The 20,644-nt window shown below is 34.9% G+C and overlaps 1 protein-coding gene across 1 annotated transcript in view; it reads left to right on the forward strand.

Annotated features, from left to right (window-relative positions):
- The window catches only part of METTL15 (methyltransferase like 15), a 178,401-nt gene extending 158,288 nt beyond the window's left edge, over positions 1 to 20,113 (forward strand). The window contains exon 6 of the mRNA XM_002920432.4: positions 18,192 to 20,113. Coding sequence (XP_002920478.1) covers positions 18,192 to 18,637 — 446 coding nt within the window. The 3' untranslated portion in view covers positions 18,638 to 20,113. The remainder of the gene's footprint in view (positions 1 to 18,191) is intronic.
- The last annotated feature ends 531 nt before the right edge of the window (positions 20,114 to 20,644 follow it).

Consider the following 20,644-nt stretch of genomic DNA (forward strand, 5'->3'; position numbering starts at 1 on the left):
CATTGTTTTTCAAAATGGATACACGTCCTTCTAGAAACTAAAAGCCTTCCCTGGACATTATTCAAAGCACTGCTCCTAGACCAAGTTAGTAGGATGGAACAGGTGGAAAAATAAAAGATGGGAGAGTGTGGTTCAGTATTGGATTTGGGTGTGGTAGGAAAAAGGATCTTTATCATCTATGACTTAATTAAAATCTACATGTTATTGGCCCTTGGAGAAATTAATCATCTTTTCTTCAATTTAGTCAGATAGTCTGTTAGTCTTTCCACAGGCCTATTATGAGAAAAATGATGGTAATACGCACTCCCTACTTTCTTTTTTTTTTTTTTTTAATTTTATTTTATTATATTGTGTTAATCACCATACAGTACATCCCCAGATTCCGATGTAAAGTTTGATGCTTCATTAGTTGCGTATAACACCCAGTGCACCATGCAATACGTGCCCTCCNTAGCCAAATCATGGAAGGAGCCGAGATGCCCTTCAACAGATGACTGGATTAAGAAGCTGTGGTCCATATATACAATGGAATATTACTCAGCTATCAGAAAGAACGAATTCTCAACATTTGCTGCAACATGGACGGCACTGGAGGAGATAATGCTAAGTGAAATAAGTCAAGCAGAGAAAAGACAATTATCATATGATTTCTCTCATCTATGGAACATAAGAACTAGGAGGATCGGTAGGGGAAGAAAGGGTAATCAGAGGGGGGAATGAAACATGAAACACTCCCTACTTTCTGAAAGTAATACATGGTCCCTGCCTTCTGGAAGCTTATGTTTCAGTGAAAGTGACAAATATCTTTCAAAAATCATTGTAATACAGTTGAGAAGTGTTCCATTGCAGGTTAAGTTGGGAGAGTGGGCAACTTACCTTGGAGCCCAAAGATCAAGTATGAGTGTGTGCTGACCTTATAAGAAAAAGAAGAGCATAGTTACATACCTTTTGTTGTTACTATCTCCCAACTCTGGGAAGTGTAAATGGCCCAACTCTGAGAGCAGTACTGCACACCCTATTGACTATTCCTAAAGGTTCAAATAAAATATCTTATTATGGGTCTTAAATATGCTAGAACTTTCTGCTTAGACTTCTTTATGTTCACAGCATTTGGCAAATAGGCCTCAATCCCTCCTTAAAGATTCAATAATTAAATTTAATATTGACCACCTAAATAGATAAAAGGAATCATGATTCACTTTGAGATATCCCATCTATCCTCAGCATTTTAAGACTTAGGTACTATAGAATTACAGTACTATACTATGTTATGGTATATTATATTACATTCTAGAGTATTACAGTATAATGTATTTTATTGAAAAGTAACACATGAAAAATATCAATCCTTTCCTTTAATTCTGAGCCATGTTTCTTATTTCACCTCAGCAGGTAATATTCCTCTTTACCTTTTTTGCTCAAGCCTATAACTTGATTTTTTCCCTATTGTAGGAGGATTTGTAAGCCTCAACCACCCATAGTGAGATCATGTTGTCACCAGACTTAACCTGGTAGGAGTTGGGGATTAGATGAGACACTGAAGAAGTTTAAAAAGAACCTCACTGAGTAAAGCCAATTTTATCCAGAACCATTCAAGTTCACAGATTTTAATTAACAGTTTGAATTTTGTAATATTACTTGAATTTCAAATGGGTGAGAATTTAACACTGTATTATAGGAGCCCAGGCAAAAGGACACGAGTTGCGTCACAGACACTTATTAAATGTGATGGAAATTCAACAGACGAATGCCAGCAAACAGGTGCAAGAGCTGAATTAATTTTTAAACCCTACCACTCAGGGGGAATTGCAATGCATCACGTTGACAGCCACAGCACGTTGCTAATTTCATTCACAAGCTTAAAAATCTCAATACATTTGAACATGTGAATGTTAAATTTTAAAAAGTGTAAGTAGCATAAGGGTATCCCAGAACTAAAAATGGTAATTTCTCTCTGGGACTTCAAGTCATTTATCTAGCCAGAAGCATGGTGTTTTTTTGTGAATGAAATCTATCTTACCATTTCCCCATACAAATTGTGTTCTATTATGTATGTTGTGCAGACTGTAACTAAGCAAGGTTTTCTCTTACTTTTAATATGAAATCCCTGTGAGTCAGCAGATAACTGAGTATTCACTGATAGAGTTTCCAACTTCTGCTTTCACGCATGAAGGGGGTTCTCCATCTCTGCTTCTGATGACGCTAAGTGGTAGTATTCCTGGAGTTAAAAATATAACAAAATAAAACTAAATGAAGGCAGGGGTGCCTGGGTGGCTCAGTCGACTGGTTAAGCGTCTGCCTTCGGCTCAGGGCGTGGTCCCAGGATCCTGGGATTGAGCCCCGCATCGGGCTCCCTGCTCTGCTGGGAGTCTGTTTCTTCCTCTCCCACTCCCCCAGCTTGTGTTCCCTCTCTCGCTGGCTGTCTCTCTCTCTGTCGAATAAATAAATAAAATCTTATAAAGAGAAAAAAAAAAAAGAAAAAAACTAAATGAAGGCAGCGACTTTTTTGGTGGTATCACTAAAAGTGGTAAATTATAAGCTGAAAACTCAGAAAACTCTGTTTTTACCTGGGATTCATGTACTTCGAGGTCCCTGATACAGTTGAGAATTCAATGAAAATCCTGGATTATCTCCACATAAAATTGAATACACACACAAAATCTTACAAAGATTTCAGAGTATTCATGAATCTCCACACTTAAAATACCGTTTATGGTACATCTTGATCTTTGGGACTGGAAGAATATTCTTATTTAGTGGATTTTTCTCTTTGCCACCAGGCTTTAGATCTGGGACTGAAGATATAAAGGAAGATAATAAAATATCTTTAGATCTTTTGCAGCCTAGTAGATGTTAATAGACCAATAATGTAGAGTGGTAATAGTTTGTTGAAATATGTATAAAAAATTGCAAAAGCTTCCTGGAGAAGATGCCACCTTTGTGAGCATTAGGGATGAGTAGACATAAACTATAAGAAGAGGGAGAAAGGCATTTTAGACTATGAAGAGAGCAAGGATCACTGCCCTGTCATTGCTAAAATTGTATATTTACAAGAAATGCACAATATCAAATGTATAGAAAGTCTTTCAGTCTTCTCTTAAAATATTTCTCAAGAAGCTTTGAAGAAAAAGTAAAAGGAGCTGGGTTTAATTATCCAAGATTTTAGCCATCAGAGCCCTTTTTTCTAATTGTACACAAGCTTGTCCCCTCATTTTGCTTAGCAAGAGCAAAAATTAAGCACTAATTTTTGGAACATAAAAACAACATAAACGGCTCCTTTCCTAGCAAGTGAGTCAGGAAAAGCCCAGTGTGTACTGCGTTGGATGAGTCTAGATTCTTAATCAAAAACAAGTAACCAGTACTTGCCCAAAAGTCTTTTGATAATGACAGTAGTAACTGTTTCTTTTTTAAACACACTATCAAGAAAGCTGATGAAAAAGAGAGGCAAATTTATAGTCTAATAACCTGAGCTAACAATATGTTATTTTCAATAGAATGAAAAGGACAAAAGCCAAAGGTATTCATTACCATTCCCAGGGTAAGAGACCAGGGCAGTTGCCGCCTTCACCAGATGTGCAGTCTTTAGGCCTAACAATGCACATCTCCCCAAGGGAAAAGTGGAGAGAAAGCCAAACTCTTGCAACTTGATGCAAAGTGATTTAGGTTCCATTACAGCATCTCTCAGTAAAAGGCTATTCAGGCTTAGAGTAAAGATTCCACCCTCATTTTCTCCCAGAAAATGAGATTGTTATATAAAACACTGGACATGGAATCAGAGCTTCTGGAAATCATTCTGAGCCATGTGATTTCATCTTAGTTTCCCTAAATTCTGATCAGGAAAAAGGAGATGAGATGGTTTGGTGTATATACCATCTTAAAATTGTTGCGTTGTTTTGAGCACACGTAAAGACAAGAAAAACTCAAGAACATCCTCAGGAGACTGAAAAATAACACACCTATATAATTGAGTTAAAAAAAAAAAGACAAAAAAACTATGCAGATTAATCTGGCCTTCCCAGAGTGTGTTTCTCAATGAGCTGGCCAGAAATGTTATGTCTCTCATCTGGAGGAGTTAGATTCATTCTGTATTATAAAAAGAATGGTTGTAGGAGTGGGCTTCATGTTAAAAAGATCAAATTTCCATTTGAGTCCTGTGAACTTAGGAAGTGACCTTTAACCCTCAGTTTTTCACCTTTAAATGGAAATGAGAATATCTACCTCTTGCCTTCAGAATTATTATAGGGAATTAATGACATAATTAAGATATGTGAAAAGTGATTAACACCAAACATACTTTAAGTATTCTCCTACCCAGAAAACAAAATCTATGGAACGAGTAGTTGTTATTAAAAATTAAAGTTCTTATTTCAGAAATTTTGGAAGTGCTAGGTAAACAAAGTTTAACAGTTACATTCAGAGCTTTACCATGCTAACGGACATGGTGGGTCTCCAGAAGAAGAGTATGGCATGCTGCATTTCTCAGACTTTTACTTGCCAACAGACACACTGGTATTTGGTTGGGGAGTGAAAGTGTTATATGGTTAACAAGGTGACTGTCCCCAGAACAGTAGATTGGAAAATGCTGTCTATACAAGGGTCAAGATTCCTTTTTTTTTTTCCCTTTTTATTCCCTTAATAGTGTGTACAATCCTTATTTCTAGCCCTCCTCACAATATTTACATATCATTCTCCTTATTGGGTTTGAATTTCTTGAAGGCAGGAACTACAATGTCCTCATAAATGTTTTAATCCCCAGTGTTTAGTACACTGTGCATAGTAAATATTGTCTGAATGAATGAATTATGTATTATTTAGGATGCAGTTACTGAATTTTACCAAACATTGCTGATGCCAATTTTAACTGAAACGATTTCTGTTAGCCTCAGATTCCATGCAACTAATAAATGGACTAAATAAATTGGGGTTTTAGATCTCTGAAAACAAAGAGCCTGGTTTAAAATGATTCACAAATATATTTCATTCTTGTGGAAGTGTGCTCAAGAAAGAAGATGCCCTGTACAGAAAGGTGTTCCATGAAAACTAGAGCAAAGGAAGAAGGAAAGAATAGAGACAAAAAAATATTGTGTGCTTAAGATTCCAGAAGACAAGTTGTATACTTGGATGGCAAGAGAAATCTAAAAGTTTAATTATGGGAAATAATCAGGCCAGGTGAATGTAATGCAACCTGGAAGGTTTCGGTTAGTTAAATTAGGGCTCTTACAGTTTTTAACATCGGTCATTAAATAGTCAAGGTCAAACTAAAAAGTGATTCTTAATTTGTCATTTTTTAAAGATTTTATTTATTTGAGAGAGTGTGCACAAGAGGGGGGTAGGGGCAGAGAGAGGGAGAAGCTGGCACTCTGCTGAGCAGAGGCTCAACCCCAGGACCCCAAGATCATGACCCAAGCAAAAGGCAGATGCCTAACCAACTGAGCCACCCAGGCGCCCCTGATTTCTCATGTCTATGCCATGCTGTCTTCATAGTCTTAAGGCTTAAATGCCACTTTATAAACTTAGAAGTGCACCATTAATTTGTACAAAAGGAAATTTTATACTTCATTTTGCATACTGAAGTCTTTTAATCTGATACCTAAATCCAATGAGCATTACTCAGATGCTTCAGAGGTTTCCAACAGCCCTCTACCCGACCTACTCTCCTGTTAGTAGAGGATGAAAACAGAATTAGTTTGGTAGAATCTTCAAATTAACATATCAAATCCCCTCCTCACCTATTCCATTGTACAACTGAGAATAGCAAATAAATAAATGGATGAATGGCATTCATAAAGTGACTATATGGAGTATGTGCTAGGTGTTTCTGAACATTTTCTTTATTTGATCTTTACAATAATCCTGTAAAAAGTGTTATCATCTCATGTTCTAGTGGGAAAACAAACTCAGAAGTTAAGTGTTATTGCCCCATATCAAACAGCTATCAAAAAGTAAAAGACCTGATCATTGAACCTAGTTTGTCCTTTCTATAGCCCAGCGCCATTTCTATTACACCATGTTGTCTTAATATAAGTATTGTCATCTCTTAGGCTTTTCCATATGGATGTTTAAGTTGCATATGTGTAAGCATAGTACTCACACAAACAGCCTGACCATAACTTAGGTGAAGACAACTATTAAACTTTAACAAAGGACATGTAAAATACTAATGGAAATACTATATTCCCTGGATGGATTTTATGATAATGTAAATTTTATCCAAATAAGCTTAGAAATTCAGTGCAATTTTAATCAAAATATTTGTTATATACTTTATTATTTATTTTTTTAAAGATTTTTATTTATTTATGTGACAGAGAGACAGCCAGGGAGAGAGGGAACACAGCAGGGGGAGTGGGAGAGGAAGAAGCAGGCTCCCAGCGGAGGAACCCGATGTGGGACTCTATCCCGGAATGCCGGGATCACGCCCTGAGCCAAAGGCAGACGCTTAACGACTGCGCTACTCAGGAGCCCTATTGATTATTTCTAAATTTAATTTAGAATAATAAATGCATGAGAATACCCGAGAAAATTTTTTAAGGAAGAATAATGGTGAGGGTAGGGGAGTTTGTACCTCCTGATAGCAAAACATACTGGAAAAAAACAACAATAATTTGGTATTGGCAGAAAAATAGAGAAATACATCAGTAGAACACCATTGAGAATCCAGAAGATCTATTTGTACATAAAAAAAAATATATGATCAAAGCGATACTTCAAAGGAGTAGGGTAATAATGTACAAGTTAATAGGACAATTGGCTATGTAATTTTCAAAAAATGTAGTTAGATCCCTGCCTCATACCATACTAAAAATAAATTTTCAGTGGATTAAATATTTAAATATAGGAAATAAAACTAGAAATATACCAGAAAATGTAGAGTTGATTAAATCTACATAATGTTGGAGTAGGGAGAGCTTTCCTAAACTTGATAAAATCTAAATTAAATAAATGTAAACTATCATTTGCTCACTATATTAGGCTATATTAGTTAAGGTTAAAAAGAGTGCTAGTTTTAGTACTAATGTAGATGTGGGGGGATGACCTCTCTCATGTACTATTGATGGAAATAAATTGGTACATCTATTGAGAGAGTAAATTTAGAAGTATCGATCCAAATTTAAATGGGCACAAAGAGTCTTTGACTTAAAAACTCTAATCCTATAGACTACTATCATAGGCTCAAATAGTTACAAAAATTTTCCCACAATGTGGCTGTCTTTTTACTTTGTAGAGTTTTCCTACCGTGCAGAAATTTAAAATGCGTAATTCACATGTTTACTACAGCAGTATCGTGACAGCAAAAATAGAGACCATCCTAACTGTTGCTGTGATAGCAACATGAGCTCCACCAGAGTAGAGACTGCCTCTGTCTTAATTAGTGTGTTCCATACCACAAACCACAAGTATTTGTTAATGAACAAACAAAATGAATTATAATGCATCTATACAACTGAAATTTTTAAGTAAGCTAAGTAAACAAAGCAAGTTGCAGGTTATTGTGCAGATCATTCCCTCCTTACAAATATATGCATAGGTATTTTTATATACAAATTGTCATATATATTAGAAAAAAGTTATAAAATATACCTTTCGTTTGCTTCTTGGGGTGGGATTTAAGGAGTAATGACATTAACGTTTTACTACATATACAACTGATAATATTTCTTTTAGCTTTTTTTTTTTAAAACAATGACTATGTTTAGAACCTTAAAGTACAAATGCAATCATTCTTTAAATCCACCAGCTCTTCTTAGTGCAAAGGATTTATGGCAGTGAACAAACAGTTCTCTGTTTTCACTGAGCACATCATCTAGTAGAGGAAGACAGGTGTAAACAAGTAAATATTTGTCCCTAATAAGGTATTATGAAAAAAATTATATCGTGTGACAGGATGCTACTTTTCATAACTGTAGTTAGAGACAAGCTTTCTAATTCTGTGATGTTTATTTTTTTTTAAGATTTTATTTATTTGAGAGCGCACACAAGCACTGGAAGGGGCAGAGAGAGGGAGAATCAGGGAACCGATGTGGGGCTCAATGTGGGCCTCGATTTCAGGACCCTCAGATCAAAACCTGGGCCAAAGGCAGATGCTTAACCAACTGAGCCACCCAGGCACCCCTAATTCTGTGATGTTTAAGAAGAGACCTGAATTAAGTAGGGAATAAGCCATTCAGGTATATGAAGGCAGATTTTTCTAGGTACAGGTCAAAGGACCTAGGCAGGACCAGAGCTCAAGGTCAGGAAGATGAGGTCAGAGAAATGGGAGTGGTAGGAAGCAGTGGTTGCATATGACATAGAGACATTTGGCCAAGGTAAGAACTTCAGTTTCTCTTTCATGTGATAGGAAGATACTAGAGGTGTTGAACAGTGTAATAACATGATCTAATTTTTATATGAAAAAGATTGGTCTGATGGTTGTGTGGAAAAGGTGATGATGGCTTGGATTAGGATGATAACAGTAGAATTGGTGAGAAGTGGTGGATTTCTCAATACAATTCAGATATAGAGCCATGAAAAATTGCTGATATGAGAGAAAGGGAAGAGTAAGAATATGAGACTGTCGGGAACTTTAAAAATCCTGCAACAACAAACCTGATTTAGAATGTGAGAATGGAGTGCCTCTTATGAGGCAGAACTCTTAACAATTTTCTTGAACAGCTAGGGTCAATCTCTATGTCAGGAATTTTCCCAACATTACTGTGAGAGGTGAGTACCAAATAATATAAAATTGAATTGAAATTACAACTTGTTATCCCATAGTGGATTTAATGTACATTTATTTTTAACTATACATTTTTTAAAGTGTACTTAACTTGAAAACATCTTGCTATTAAATGTATGTTAGCCTTTAATTCCTTTTTGTAGTCAGTTCTTCTGACATAATTCTGCTATTATAAAGTATTAGAAGAATAAAAAACCTCAAAACATGAAAAAAAAAGTATTAGGAGGAAAACAGTTCTGTTATTTTGAAGAATTGAGAAAACTTGTGGTTTAGGATTTCATAGATATTAAGTGAAATTAAAGCTTACAGAAAATCTCAACAATACTATGCATTAATCTTTGTGGGAAAAAAATGAGCTGAAGTCACTGAAGGTCTTGAGGACCATTACATTCTCATGTCTTATTTTATTCTATAAGAGAAATATGCAAAAATTCACCTTGCACATTGGCTCATTTCAGTTAATAAAGGCTTGTAAGTTTGCATTTCTGCAGGTTAAAATTATTTGCAAGTGTTCTGTTGCAGGTGCAAATAATTGATTCATTTAGAACATTTCCAGACAGTATCAAATATCATTAAATACATGGAAATAGTTATATCGAGATGATGAAATTGCTGGCAAATTTGAGAGTTCATTTGCCCCATTAAAATCATAATTCAGTACCCACATTCACATTTGGCCAAAAAGTAGGACATTTCATGACATTATTTGAAAATTCAGTTCATGATGTTTTCTGTGACTAAAAATATGATCTTCATTTAGCCATTCATTGATGTGACTGAATATTATAGTCTTCATATATCCATCTAGTAATGTGAATGAAACTGTTTGTAATAATGATCCTGGATTTTCATTCACTTATCCATTTATTTTTTTCCATTCATTATCTATTTATTATCTTTTCAACAAACATTTACTGAGTGTTTACTATAGTAGTTCTTAATCTTGGCTGCAATCAAAATCCTCTGTGAAGCTTTTTAAAAGTAGTGATTACTGTGTAATAAACCCCTGAAACTGATTCCAGAGGTCTGGACTGGGGCCAGGCATCTTTATTTTTTCAAAGGCTCTACAGGTGATTGATGTGCGGTCAAGGTTGAGAATCACAAGCTTCTCTGTTAAGTACGAGGGATATGAAGAGTGAACATGAAATAGCTCCTATTTACAAGTCAAGGTACTGAGACAGACAAGTAAACTAGTAATTGCAGTAGAGTGTGAAAAGTGCATATCTCTTCCCACTTAGAATGCATATACATTAGTCTGGTGTAAACTAAGTCCATTGGTGGACTAGAAAACACAAAAAGGAGATTTTCCCTAAGACCAAATCAAATGAGTCCCTATTTTCTGTCTTACCTACTATGCCTTAGTCAAGTGAATTAGCCATACAAGATCTGTGACTAAAATGAGAAAATGGAAGAGTAGAGAGGACCAGTTTCTATCTCTGATAACAGGATATGGGATATGAGAAAGAGGTGGAGGAAGAAAGAAGGGTTGCAGAACAGTGTGCTGTTCAAGGGCAAGGACCAGGTCTCATTAATATTTTTCTTCCTTTGGCCTAATTGAGAGTCCAGCAGATATTCCCACATAGTCTCTGCCTACCTAGGAGACTCTGTCCCTTGCTCTCTGGCCAGTGACTTACACAAGCAAACCCTTTTTTGCTACGTTATAGACACATGACATTTACTAATTATCTTTAAACTCTCTAATTCAGATAAAAACACCTTGCTTAATCCTTGATAGTAGGATTGTCTTTTCTTGTCTTCTTGTCTATCTGTACCATTGCCAGTTGATGTTTTGTTTTTACCATTTTAATTTCCATTACCATATGCTGTTTAAATTCTTTTTTTTATTTTTAATTTCATTTTATCAAATCTGCATTGTCAACCTTTCTTCCTATAAATTACGGAAACAAAAGTGCAAGTTTATAAAGGAAGGGTATCCCTGGAAATTGAACTTATCTAAAATAAGGCATGATATGTACTTTTGATCCCTAGAGTGGCACCAAAAATCTCCGTAGAACACATTGTCCATTGCAGTCCTTTATCATCTGATCCATGAGGATGTGACTTGTGGAGTTGATAGGACTCCCCTCGAAATCCTATCCAGGAAACCCATTGCACATAGTCCAGATTAGGATTCCCTAAGCAAAAACAAAAAAGCCCCAGAAGAAAAGTTTTTCCTGGTTTGGAGTTATCCTATTATCTTTAAGACCATTCCTAAATAAAATGGAAGCTCTTATTTTCTTTCTCCATGATATGACATTGACAAGGCCTACTTAGACCTTATAAAGAAAAAACTGATCACAGTCGTTTTAATTTTTTAGCTGCAGATTCATATGCAGTGTGGATATATTTAAAGTGAATATTAATTATATAAACATGAAGTTGCATAATATAAAATATGAATAAATTCTCACTTTATGTGAGATACTTTGAAATAAAAACAGATCCCCTCAAAAGAACTAGTCAGGAATCTCATAGTTTCACAGCTAGTTGGCTGAATGAATTATAAACTATAACTCTGCCACAGGAAGGTGCCTTTTTAGCTGGTAAAGAGAAATGCCTACCATACTTTGTTCTGTCAAATGAACCATGCTGTTGTTTATATTAGAATTTACATGGTGATTTCAGATATTTTGTTATTTTAAACATTTTCTAGTTTCATTATTTTTTGAAAATATATTCATTGACAATATCAAGCAAATATTATTAAGCTCTCTTCCTTTCTGTTATTTCATCAAATTTGGTTAACATATAATCAGGTATGGCTAATTCAGTACTGTTAATAACCACGTCCTCAAATAGCTGTCTTTGAAATGCGATAAAATGCCAAGAATGCTAAGCAATTGCCATGTTGAGCCATCCATTTCATTTCTACAAAATATTAGGGATAATGTTATGAAACAAAATTTTAAAGCATTAAAGCAAAAACATGCTACATTTTTTGTTGCTTCATGTGCTCCCCCCTGCCCCCAGCTTGGGTCTTTCTGTGTCATCCTCTGATCCCACAGGCACTGCTGCCAAGCTGCTTCCTATACCCAGGTGTCACTCCCAGTCCAGCAGGAGGGGATCCCCATCCCACCCTGCCTCTTCTCTGTGGGCTCCAAGAGCTACCCCAGAGACCTCAAACAGAAACAGTAGCTGGGGCCTCTTTCCAGATAGATCCTTGACCAGGAAAGTGTCTCTCTCCTTTCTTGCCTAATCAGGTCAAAGTAAAACATGAACAGACAAGTCAAAGCACTTGTATCTGCTGCCCTTTTCCCTACCTCTCCTCCCCGGAAAGTAATCATGGAATACGGAAGGCCCCCATGGGGTCAGAGGGCACAGGACTTACTGTCATGATTTTTGTTTTAACCTTCATAACCTGCTGAACCTGTTTTCTTCTTATGAGAAGGCCGGGCCCCCGCCCGCGCACATGCTGTTCACACGCTGTGGCTGGCATGTGTCTGCTGTGCCGGGCGAGCGGAGATGCGTCTCAGAACAGACTCCTTGTAAAAGCTCCGGAGACGTGGACTCTAACCCCACACAAGTCACTACACAGACTGCGGAGCAGTGTTCACGCTCAGAGTACTTGTCGTGACTGCGCATCATCAGTTTAAACACAGCTCTTATCTTATGCATTACACGGTCCTCAGTGTCCACCTCTTAAGAGACAGTGCTCGCCCCGCCCATCCTGTCTCCTCCAGCCTCCTGGTGACAGCAGCAGCAGGAGGGACATCAGGATGTCTCCTTCCTTCCTCTTGGCCAGAAGTTACCAGACAATACTGTCTCTTTAAAAATAAAATTTAAAAAGCTTTAAAAAAATGGATGTTTACATCCTATTTTACATCAAAATACATGTGAGTTGAAATTTATTTTATAATACATTTTTTTCTTTGAGAGAATTAGTTTTGAATTATGCAAGATTTAAATCATGCAAGTCTTAGGAATACACCCTTCCTGAAGTGTCCTCAAAATCCAAGCTCTAAAATATGAAGAGCTGCATATTTGTTCAGATCTTAGAATGCTTTAAAACACATTTCCCAGTGACCAGAACTCTATCTGTGGAAAGTGGAGAGATTGAATAGCAAACAGAAAAAAGTTGACCACCCTCTTCAGCTTTAACTTTGATGTTATGTTTCTGAGAGACCTGCTTGTTAGAATATAAATTCCCTAACATCTAACATCGTCTAGCCTTTCAGCAAAGTAGTTTTTGTGGATGAAAGAGTGAACCCATACCATGGATTTGGTTAACTTTAGACAGCCAGATTCTCAGCTCCCTGGTACAAGTAAGATATTATTTCTTTCATTTTCTGATCCAGTTTCCCAAGAAGATTAATCAAGTGTGTCTTAATGTACTACTGGACTTACAGGTTACTAAAAGGTGAAATAAGGTATCAACCTTGTATAATTTACTTTGCTCTAAGAAGCATGCTAGTGAAACTCAAGTGCCAGGATTGCAACCGTGCTTTCTGATCTTCATCCATAGAAAATCTGGACTGCAAGGATTACATCTCTATGGCATAATATTCTCTAGGAACAAAAATTTTAAGACATGATCAAATAAAAAAATTAAATAGAAACTTCCTGTAAAAGTTCATTGAACATGGTACTTTCATATCATATTTGTATGCCAACGGAGTAAGTATAAGGAAAGTTATATTTATTGATTTATTTAAAAATCAACACTTTTTGTTTATCTCTATTCTTGAAAACTAGATGGAGCTTGTTTGTTTTGATTGCATATTTAAAAATGTAAATAGTATCATACATGCATCATTTTGTAATTTTCTTCTTTTACATATTCTAGATATATTAATCCCTTACCAGATACATGATTTGCAATTTTTTCTCCATTCTTTTGGTTGTCTTTTCACTTTCTTGATGGTGTCGTTTGAATAACAAAATTAATTTTGATGAACTACAATTTTCTTTTGTTGCTTGTGATTTGGGTGTCATATCTACGAATTTTTTTTACCAAATTCAAAGTCATTAATATTTATCCCTATGTTTTCTTTCTAAGACAAAATTCAAAGAATTTTATAATAGTTTTTGCTCTTACATTTAGGTCTTTGATTCATTTTGAGTTAATTTTTCTGTGTGATTTAAGGGTCCAACTCCATTTTTTAGTATATGACTATCTATCTAGATGTCCTAACACTGTTTGTTCAATTGACCGTTCTTTCCCTATTGAATGGCTTTGACACTCTTATCAAAACTCAGTTGCTCATAGATATATATGGGTTTATTTCTGGGCTTTCAGTTATATTCCATTGATCTCTATGTCCATTGTTGTACCAGCACCACACTGTCTCATTACCATTGCTTTTTAGAAATTTTTGAAATCCCTAAGTGTGAGTCTTCCTTCTTCATTCTTTTCCCCTCACCCCCTGCCCAGGGTCATTTTGGCTGTTCCGAGTCTCTTAAAATTCCATGTGAATTTTAGAATTAGCTTGTCAATTTGTATTAAAAAGTCAGCTGGGATCTGATAGAGATTGCATTGAATCTTAAACCAATTTGGAGGAGTAATGCCATCTTAAACAATTTAAAAATATATATATTGTTTGTAGCTTCTGTAACGTAAGGTTTACCTTTCTTTTGTTAACTTTATTCCTAAGTATTTGATTCTTTTTGATGCCATTGTGAATGGAGTTTTTTATATTTCTTGTTTGTATTGTTAATTATTAAGGATAGAAACACAACTGACTTTTGTATGTTAATATTATATACTGCTGCTTTGCTGAATTCATTTGTTAGGTCTCATACGGTTTGTGTGTGTGTGTTTGTGTATATGTAATCTTTAGTGTTTTCTACGTATAAGATCCTGTCCTCAGTAAACAGAGATAATTTTACTTCTTCCTTTCCAATTTGGATGCCTTTTGGTCCTTTTCTTGTCTGATTCCTCTGACTAGAACTTTCAGGACTGTGTTGAATAGAAGTGGTAAAAATGGGTATCCTTGTCTTGTTCATGATCTTTGAGGAAAAGCTTTCAGTCTTTAATCATTAAGTATAATATTAGCTTTGGGTTCTCATATATGGCCTTCAATATATTGAGGTTCTTTCTTTCTGTTCCTAGTTCTTGAGTGTTTTTATCATGAAAGGGTGTTGAATTTTTTCAGATTCTTTTTCTGCATCAGTTGACATAATCATGTGGGTTTTTTCCTTCTTTCTGTCAATGTGACATATTACATTGATCAATTTTCATTTGTTGAACCATCCTCGGTCATGACCATCCCATTTGGTCATGGCGTATAATCCTTTTAATATGCTGCTGAATTCAGTTTGCTAGTATTTTGTTGAGGATTTTAATGTTTAGATTCATCAGAAATACTGATCTGTAATTGTCTTGTGATGCCTTTGGTTTTAGTTTCATAGTAATACTGGCCTCATAACGTAATTTGAAAAGTGTTCTCTTTTCTTCAATTTTTTGGAAGCATTTGTGAAGTAATATTTTTAATTATTTGAATACTTGGCAGAATTCAGCAGTGAGGCCATCTGGGCCTGGACTTTTCTTTATGGGTTGCTTTTGTTTACTGATTTAATCCTTCCATTTGTAAGACTTCTATTCAGATTATCTATTTCTTCTTGGGTCAGTTTCAGTAATTTGTTTCTTTCTAGAATTTAGCAGTTCTAGTGGATGTGTAGTGACATTTGGTTGTGTTTTTAATTTGCATTTTTATGATTAATGATGATGAACATCTTTACATATGTTTATTGATTACGTATCTTTTGTGAAGTGTTTGTTCAAATTTTTGAACATAGGTGGTTTGGCTTCTTATTAAGTTGTGAGATTTCCTTACATATTCTGGATAAGAGTTTTGTCAGATATATATTTTAGGTTTAGTGTTTGCTCTTAGATCTGTGATCCATTTTGTATTAATTTTTGTGTACAGTGTGCAGTAAGAGTCGAAGTTCATCTTCTTTTGTGATAATCATTTTCTTTGAAAATCAGTTCTTTCTCCATTGAACTAACTTAACAACTTCGTCAAAAATCAATTGCTTTTACAAATGTGTATCTTTTTCGGAGATGTCCAAATTTTGAGAACTATGTTATTGGTGCATATGCATTTACAGTTGTATCTTCCTGCAGTATTGACCTTTTTCTCAATGGGAAATGTTTCTTTCTCCTTTTTAAAAGTTTGTTTTTTCTAATATTAATATGACCTCTCTTTTTTATGCTTCTGTCTTCATGGCATATCCTTTCACAGCGTTCTGCTTACTTTTACTTTTATTTGTATTTTTATATTTAAAGTATATTTCTGTTGGGGCTCCTTGGTGGCTCAGTCAGTTAAGCATCTGCCTTTGGCTCAGGTCATGATCCCAGGGTTCTGGGATTGAGCCCTGTATCGGGCTCCCTGCAGGAAGCCTGCTTCTCCCTCTCCTTCTGCTGTTCCCCTTGCTTGTGCTCTCTCTTTCTGTCAGATAAATAAATAAATAAAATCTTTAAAAAAAAATAAAGTACATTTCTGTAAATTCCTGTAGACAATGTATAGTTAGGTCCTGCTATTCTTCAGTCAGATAGCCTCATTTATATTGGAGTATTTAGTACATTGTATACCTAATGTAATTATTGATTTATCTGTTTTTTATTGTCTGCCATTTTACTATTCATCTTCTCTTTGTCTCATTTCTATTTTCTTGTTCTCTTCTGCCATCTTTTATGTTTAGTAATAATTTTTTTGTGCACTATTTTTATTCTCCATGAGCTTATTAGCTTTATTTTTTGCATCACTTATATTGATTGCTCTAGGGACCACAGTATGGAACTTCAACTTTCAGTACAACATACGAATCTTGCAAAAATATAGTTCCATTTACCCACGCTAATCCTTTGTACAAATCTATACCTATATTATAATGCACATAAATGTAAAAGAATATTTTTATAATTTCATTTAAAGAGTTCTTTTAAAGAAATTAAGAGAAGAACTCATATAGAGAGATATGTAGGTATCTTTATGGATATATCTATAATCTCTTTTTTTCTGTATATACAAGTTATCACCTGGTGTCATTTTATTTCAGCATGAAGTATTTCCTTTAGCATTTCTTGAATGCAGACATACTAGCGAAGAATTCTCTCACTTTATTTATTTAAAAATGTCTTTGAACCTTTAATTCTGAAGAACAGTTTTACATAGTCTTCTTGGAAAACAGATTTTTTTCCTCAACAATTTGAATGTTATTCCAGTATCTTATAGCTTCCATTATCTTCACGAGAAAATAACTGTTAATCATATTTTTGTTCTCCTTTATGTAATGTATTTCTTTATTGTATTCAAAGTTTTCCTGATTATCTCTACCTTGTATTAGTTTGATTATGATATGCCTAGATGCAGTTTTCTTTTGTTTATTCTATTTGTAGTTCACTGAACTTGTATCAGTGAGTTAATATTTTCCACCCAAGCTGGGAAGTTTTTTAATCACTATTTCTTCAAATATTTGTCTGCCTCTTTCTCTACTCCTTGTTTGATTCCAGTTACTCTTATGAGTTATGAAAGCTGTTTCTGACACAGTAGTTTAAATCTTGATAGAATGCTTGGAAATAAAATGTAAGAATGGATGAAATGCCACAATTTTCTTTTTTTTTTTATTAACATATAACATTATGTTTTAAGGTGCATTATGATTTGATACATGTATGTATTGCAAAACATAGTTATTACCTCAGAGAGCTACAATTTTTCACATGATAAGAATTTTTTCCCTAATAGGAGTCAGTTACTTGCTTTATACACACACACACACACACACACACACACACACACACACACATATATATTCCTATTAACATATAGTATATTATTTGTTTCAGAGGTACAGGTCTGTGATTCATCAGTCTTACACAATTCACAGCACTCACCATAGCACATACCCTCCCTAGTGCCCATCACCCATCCACCCCATCCCTCCCACCCCCTCCACTCCAGCAACCCTCAGTTTGTTTCCTGAGATTAAGAGTCTCTTACAGTGTGTCTCCCTCTCTGGTTTCTTCCCGTTTCATTTTTTCCATTCTTCCCCCATGATCCTCTGCCTTGTTTCTCAAATTCCACGTGTCAGCGAGATCATATGATAATTGTCTTTCTCTGATTGACTTACTTCGCTTAGCATAATACCCTCTAGTTCCATCCGTATCATTGCAAATGGCAAGATTTCATTTTTTGATGGCCGCATAATATTCCATTGTATATATATACACCACATCTTCTTTACCCATTCCTCTGTCGATGGACATCTAGGCTCTTTCCATAGTTTGGCTATTGTGGACATCGCTGCTATAAACATTGGGGTGCATGTGCCCCTTCGGATCACTATATTTATATCTTTGGGATAAATACCAGAAGATAAGAACATCCAGCCAAGACCAAGTTTACTGAGAACTGCCACAATTTTCTAATGAAATAGTTTCTTTAATATATGCATACACAACCCAGTAGATTTACAGTGCAAAATATTAATTTTTCCTGTCCTCTTTTCCTCTTTTTACAAAATCTATTTGTAGGTGCATTTCCACCCTCTGCTGTTTTTGCACGGAAAGACTTGCTCCAACGATCTACCCATATTGCTACCAAGACTTTCCAAGCTTTCCGAATATTTGTGAACAATGAGCTCAATGAACTTTACACAGGATTGAAGACAGCTCAGAAGTTTCTGAGACCTGGTGGCCGCCTTGTTGCCCTTTCCTTCCATTCATTAGAGGATCGCATTGTGAAACGATTCCTGCTTGGGATAAGCATGACAGAAAGGTTTAACCTCAGTGCTAGACAGAAGGTGATACAAGCATCACAACTGGGTTCAGGTCATGAAAACAAGGAAGGAGGCTCTATAGGCAGGGCCCCTTTGATGTGGGAATTGATACACAAGAAAGTACTTACTCCAGAAGATCGGGATGTACAGGATAACCCCAGAGCACGCTCAGCCAAGCTTAGAGCAGCCATCAAATTATGAGAAAGTTTTCATCATTTGACCCTTCAAGTTTTTCCTTCACAGTTTCTCTTTTTTTTATGTGATATTACTGAACAACTTAATAGAAGAAAGTATGAGAGATATATATAGAAAGAGATGTACTATATATGTGGGGAAATTAAGAGTATTTACCATTATTTTCCTCAGAAAGAAAATGTCAGAAATATTAGCATGACACAGGAAGTTCAACTAAAGGAGCAGCAGCAGCTCAAAACTGGAAAAATGTGTTTAGTGTTTATGTGAGCATTACATTTAACTTTTGAAATGCATTCCTTTCTCTAATCAGGAAATTTTTTTAAAAGAAGAGTACTATGTGTATTTATCTAAATATGTAAACTCAAGCTGTCAAAAGAGAGAGATTATCATTTATCTGCATGCTCTAAATTCTGAATTTAGATATTCAGATTTGCAACAGACTTTCTGTGGATCAAATAATTAGTAATGATCATGGAAGAAATTTTAATTTCTATTTAGGAATAATTAAGTAGTACTGTGGTTCTTTTTAAATATAGGTTTTAAATTTTCAAGTATTATTTTTAAAATGCATCATACTGATGTCACTTTTGAAATTATAGTATTCATTGTTTTAAAGGGATTTTACAATATGATATATACCATTTTTTCACATTGCAAAGAAAAAATGCAGAATTGCTGTAATATCTCTCATAGAGAATGTTTCATGAAACTTATGTTTATTTTAATAATGTCCCAGAATGCCTTTGACACATAATAAAATCTGTCATCTTTTGAATCCTTCATTTTTTAATTGAGCTATTCAAAATAATTCAACCAAGTCTGTTTGAAATAGAAAAGAGTATTATATATTAAAGATATTAAAATGAATGTGCCCCTAATGTTTTTACTTACCCAGTAGTAACTGTAATAGTAAAATATTTAGGAGACATTTACTTGGTAAAGGATTCTTTAACATATTAAGGAGATTGATTCATGATTCACATATCAACTTTTTATGTGTAAATACGCATTTCTAATTTTTCCAGTTATTCACCAAGTACTAACTAGTCAAAGAAACAAAGGTGAATAAAATACATACCTCACAGTACCTGTCCTACAGAGTATATGGTCTAGTGGGAAGAGTAATGGTAGTTAAATAATCACAGAAATCAATATAAAACTAACACAGTGGTAAAAGCTACAAAGAAGCAGTACAGGGTACTGCAAGAACGTCTATGGTAGGGATTTCACTTACTGAAGGAAACCGGGTCTGTCCTTGTGATTCTTGAATTATGACTTGAAGGATGAATAAGAGATATAATTAAAGGATACATTGGCATGTAGATTAAAGGTATATATAAATGATTGCTTTCTTAAGCAGTTATCCCTAAAATCATATTTATATTACTAATATGCTTAATAAACTATTCAAATATAGGAAAAACTCATCTTCTCAATTATGATGACAGATTCTGAATTGGTGAGTTTAAGTGAATAAAATATCAACATAAGTATGGGCAAAGGATAAAAAATAAATACTTGAATTCACCTTAGATTTACTTTATCTACCTCTCTAATATTTAACTTAAATTCTCAAGCTTGTTTGCCACTTTGTAGATTTTATTCAAATCTGAGCAATTCTGCAGTGGAATTGATTTCTTATTGTGCAGAATTAGAAAATATTCTAGGGAGAGGTGTCCTCAAATTAGAAAAAAAGGAATATCTAGGTTACTCCACTGAATCTTCCTGAAAGAACATTTAAGTTTCTCTTGCATATAAGTCATATTTGTGAATGAGAAAGATTCCCAAAGGTACATTCCCATCCAAGTATCTGTTTAGAAAATAAGTGATCACACTCTTCAATTCAACAATGATTTACCTATTTCATCTGTCATTTTTGGATCATGTATACAAGGGGGATTTTTTTCTTTAATGTTAAATGGAAAGTGACTGCACTGGGTTGAATAGTATTCCCCCCCAAAATTCACATCTTTCTCAGAAGGTATTTGGCAGGATGATCACTATAAATTTAAG

Source organism: Ailuropoda melanoleuca, chromosome 16, assembly GCF_002007445.2.
Source record: "Ailuropoda melanoleuca isolate Jingjing chromosome 16, ASM200744v2, whole genome shotgun sequence".
In the NCBI taxonomy this organism is placed as follows: domain Eukaryota; kingdom Metazoa; phylum Chordata; class Mammalia; order Carnivora; family Ursidae; genus Ailuropoda; species Ailuropoda melanoleuca.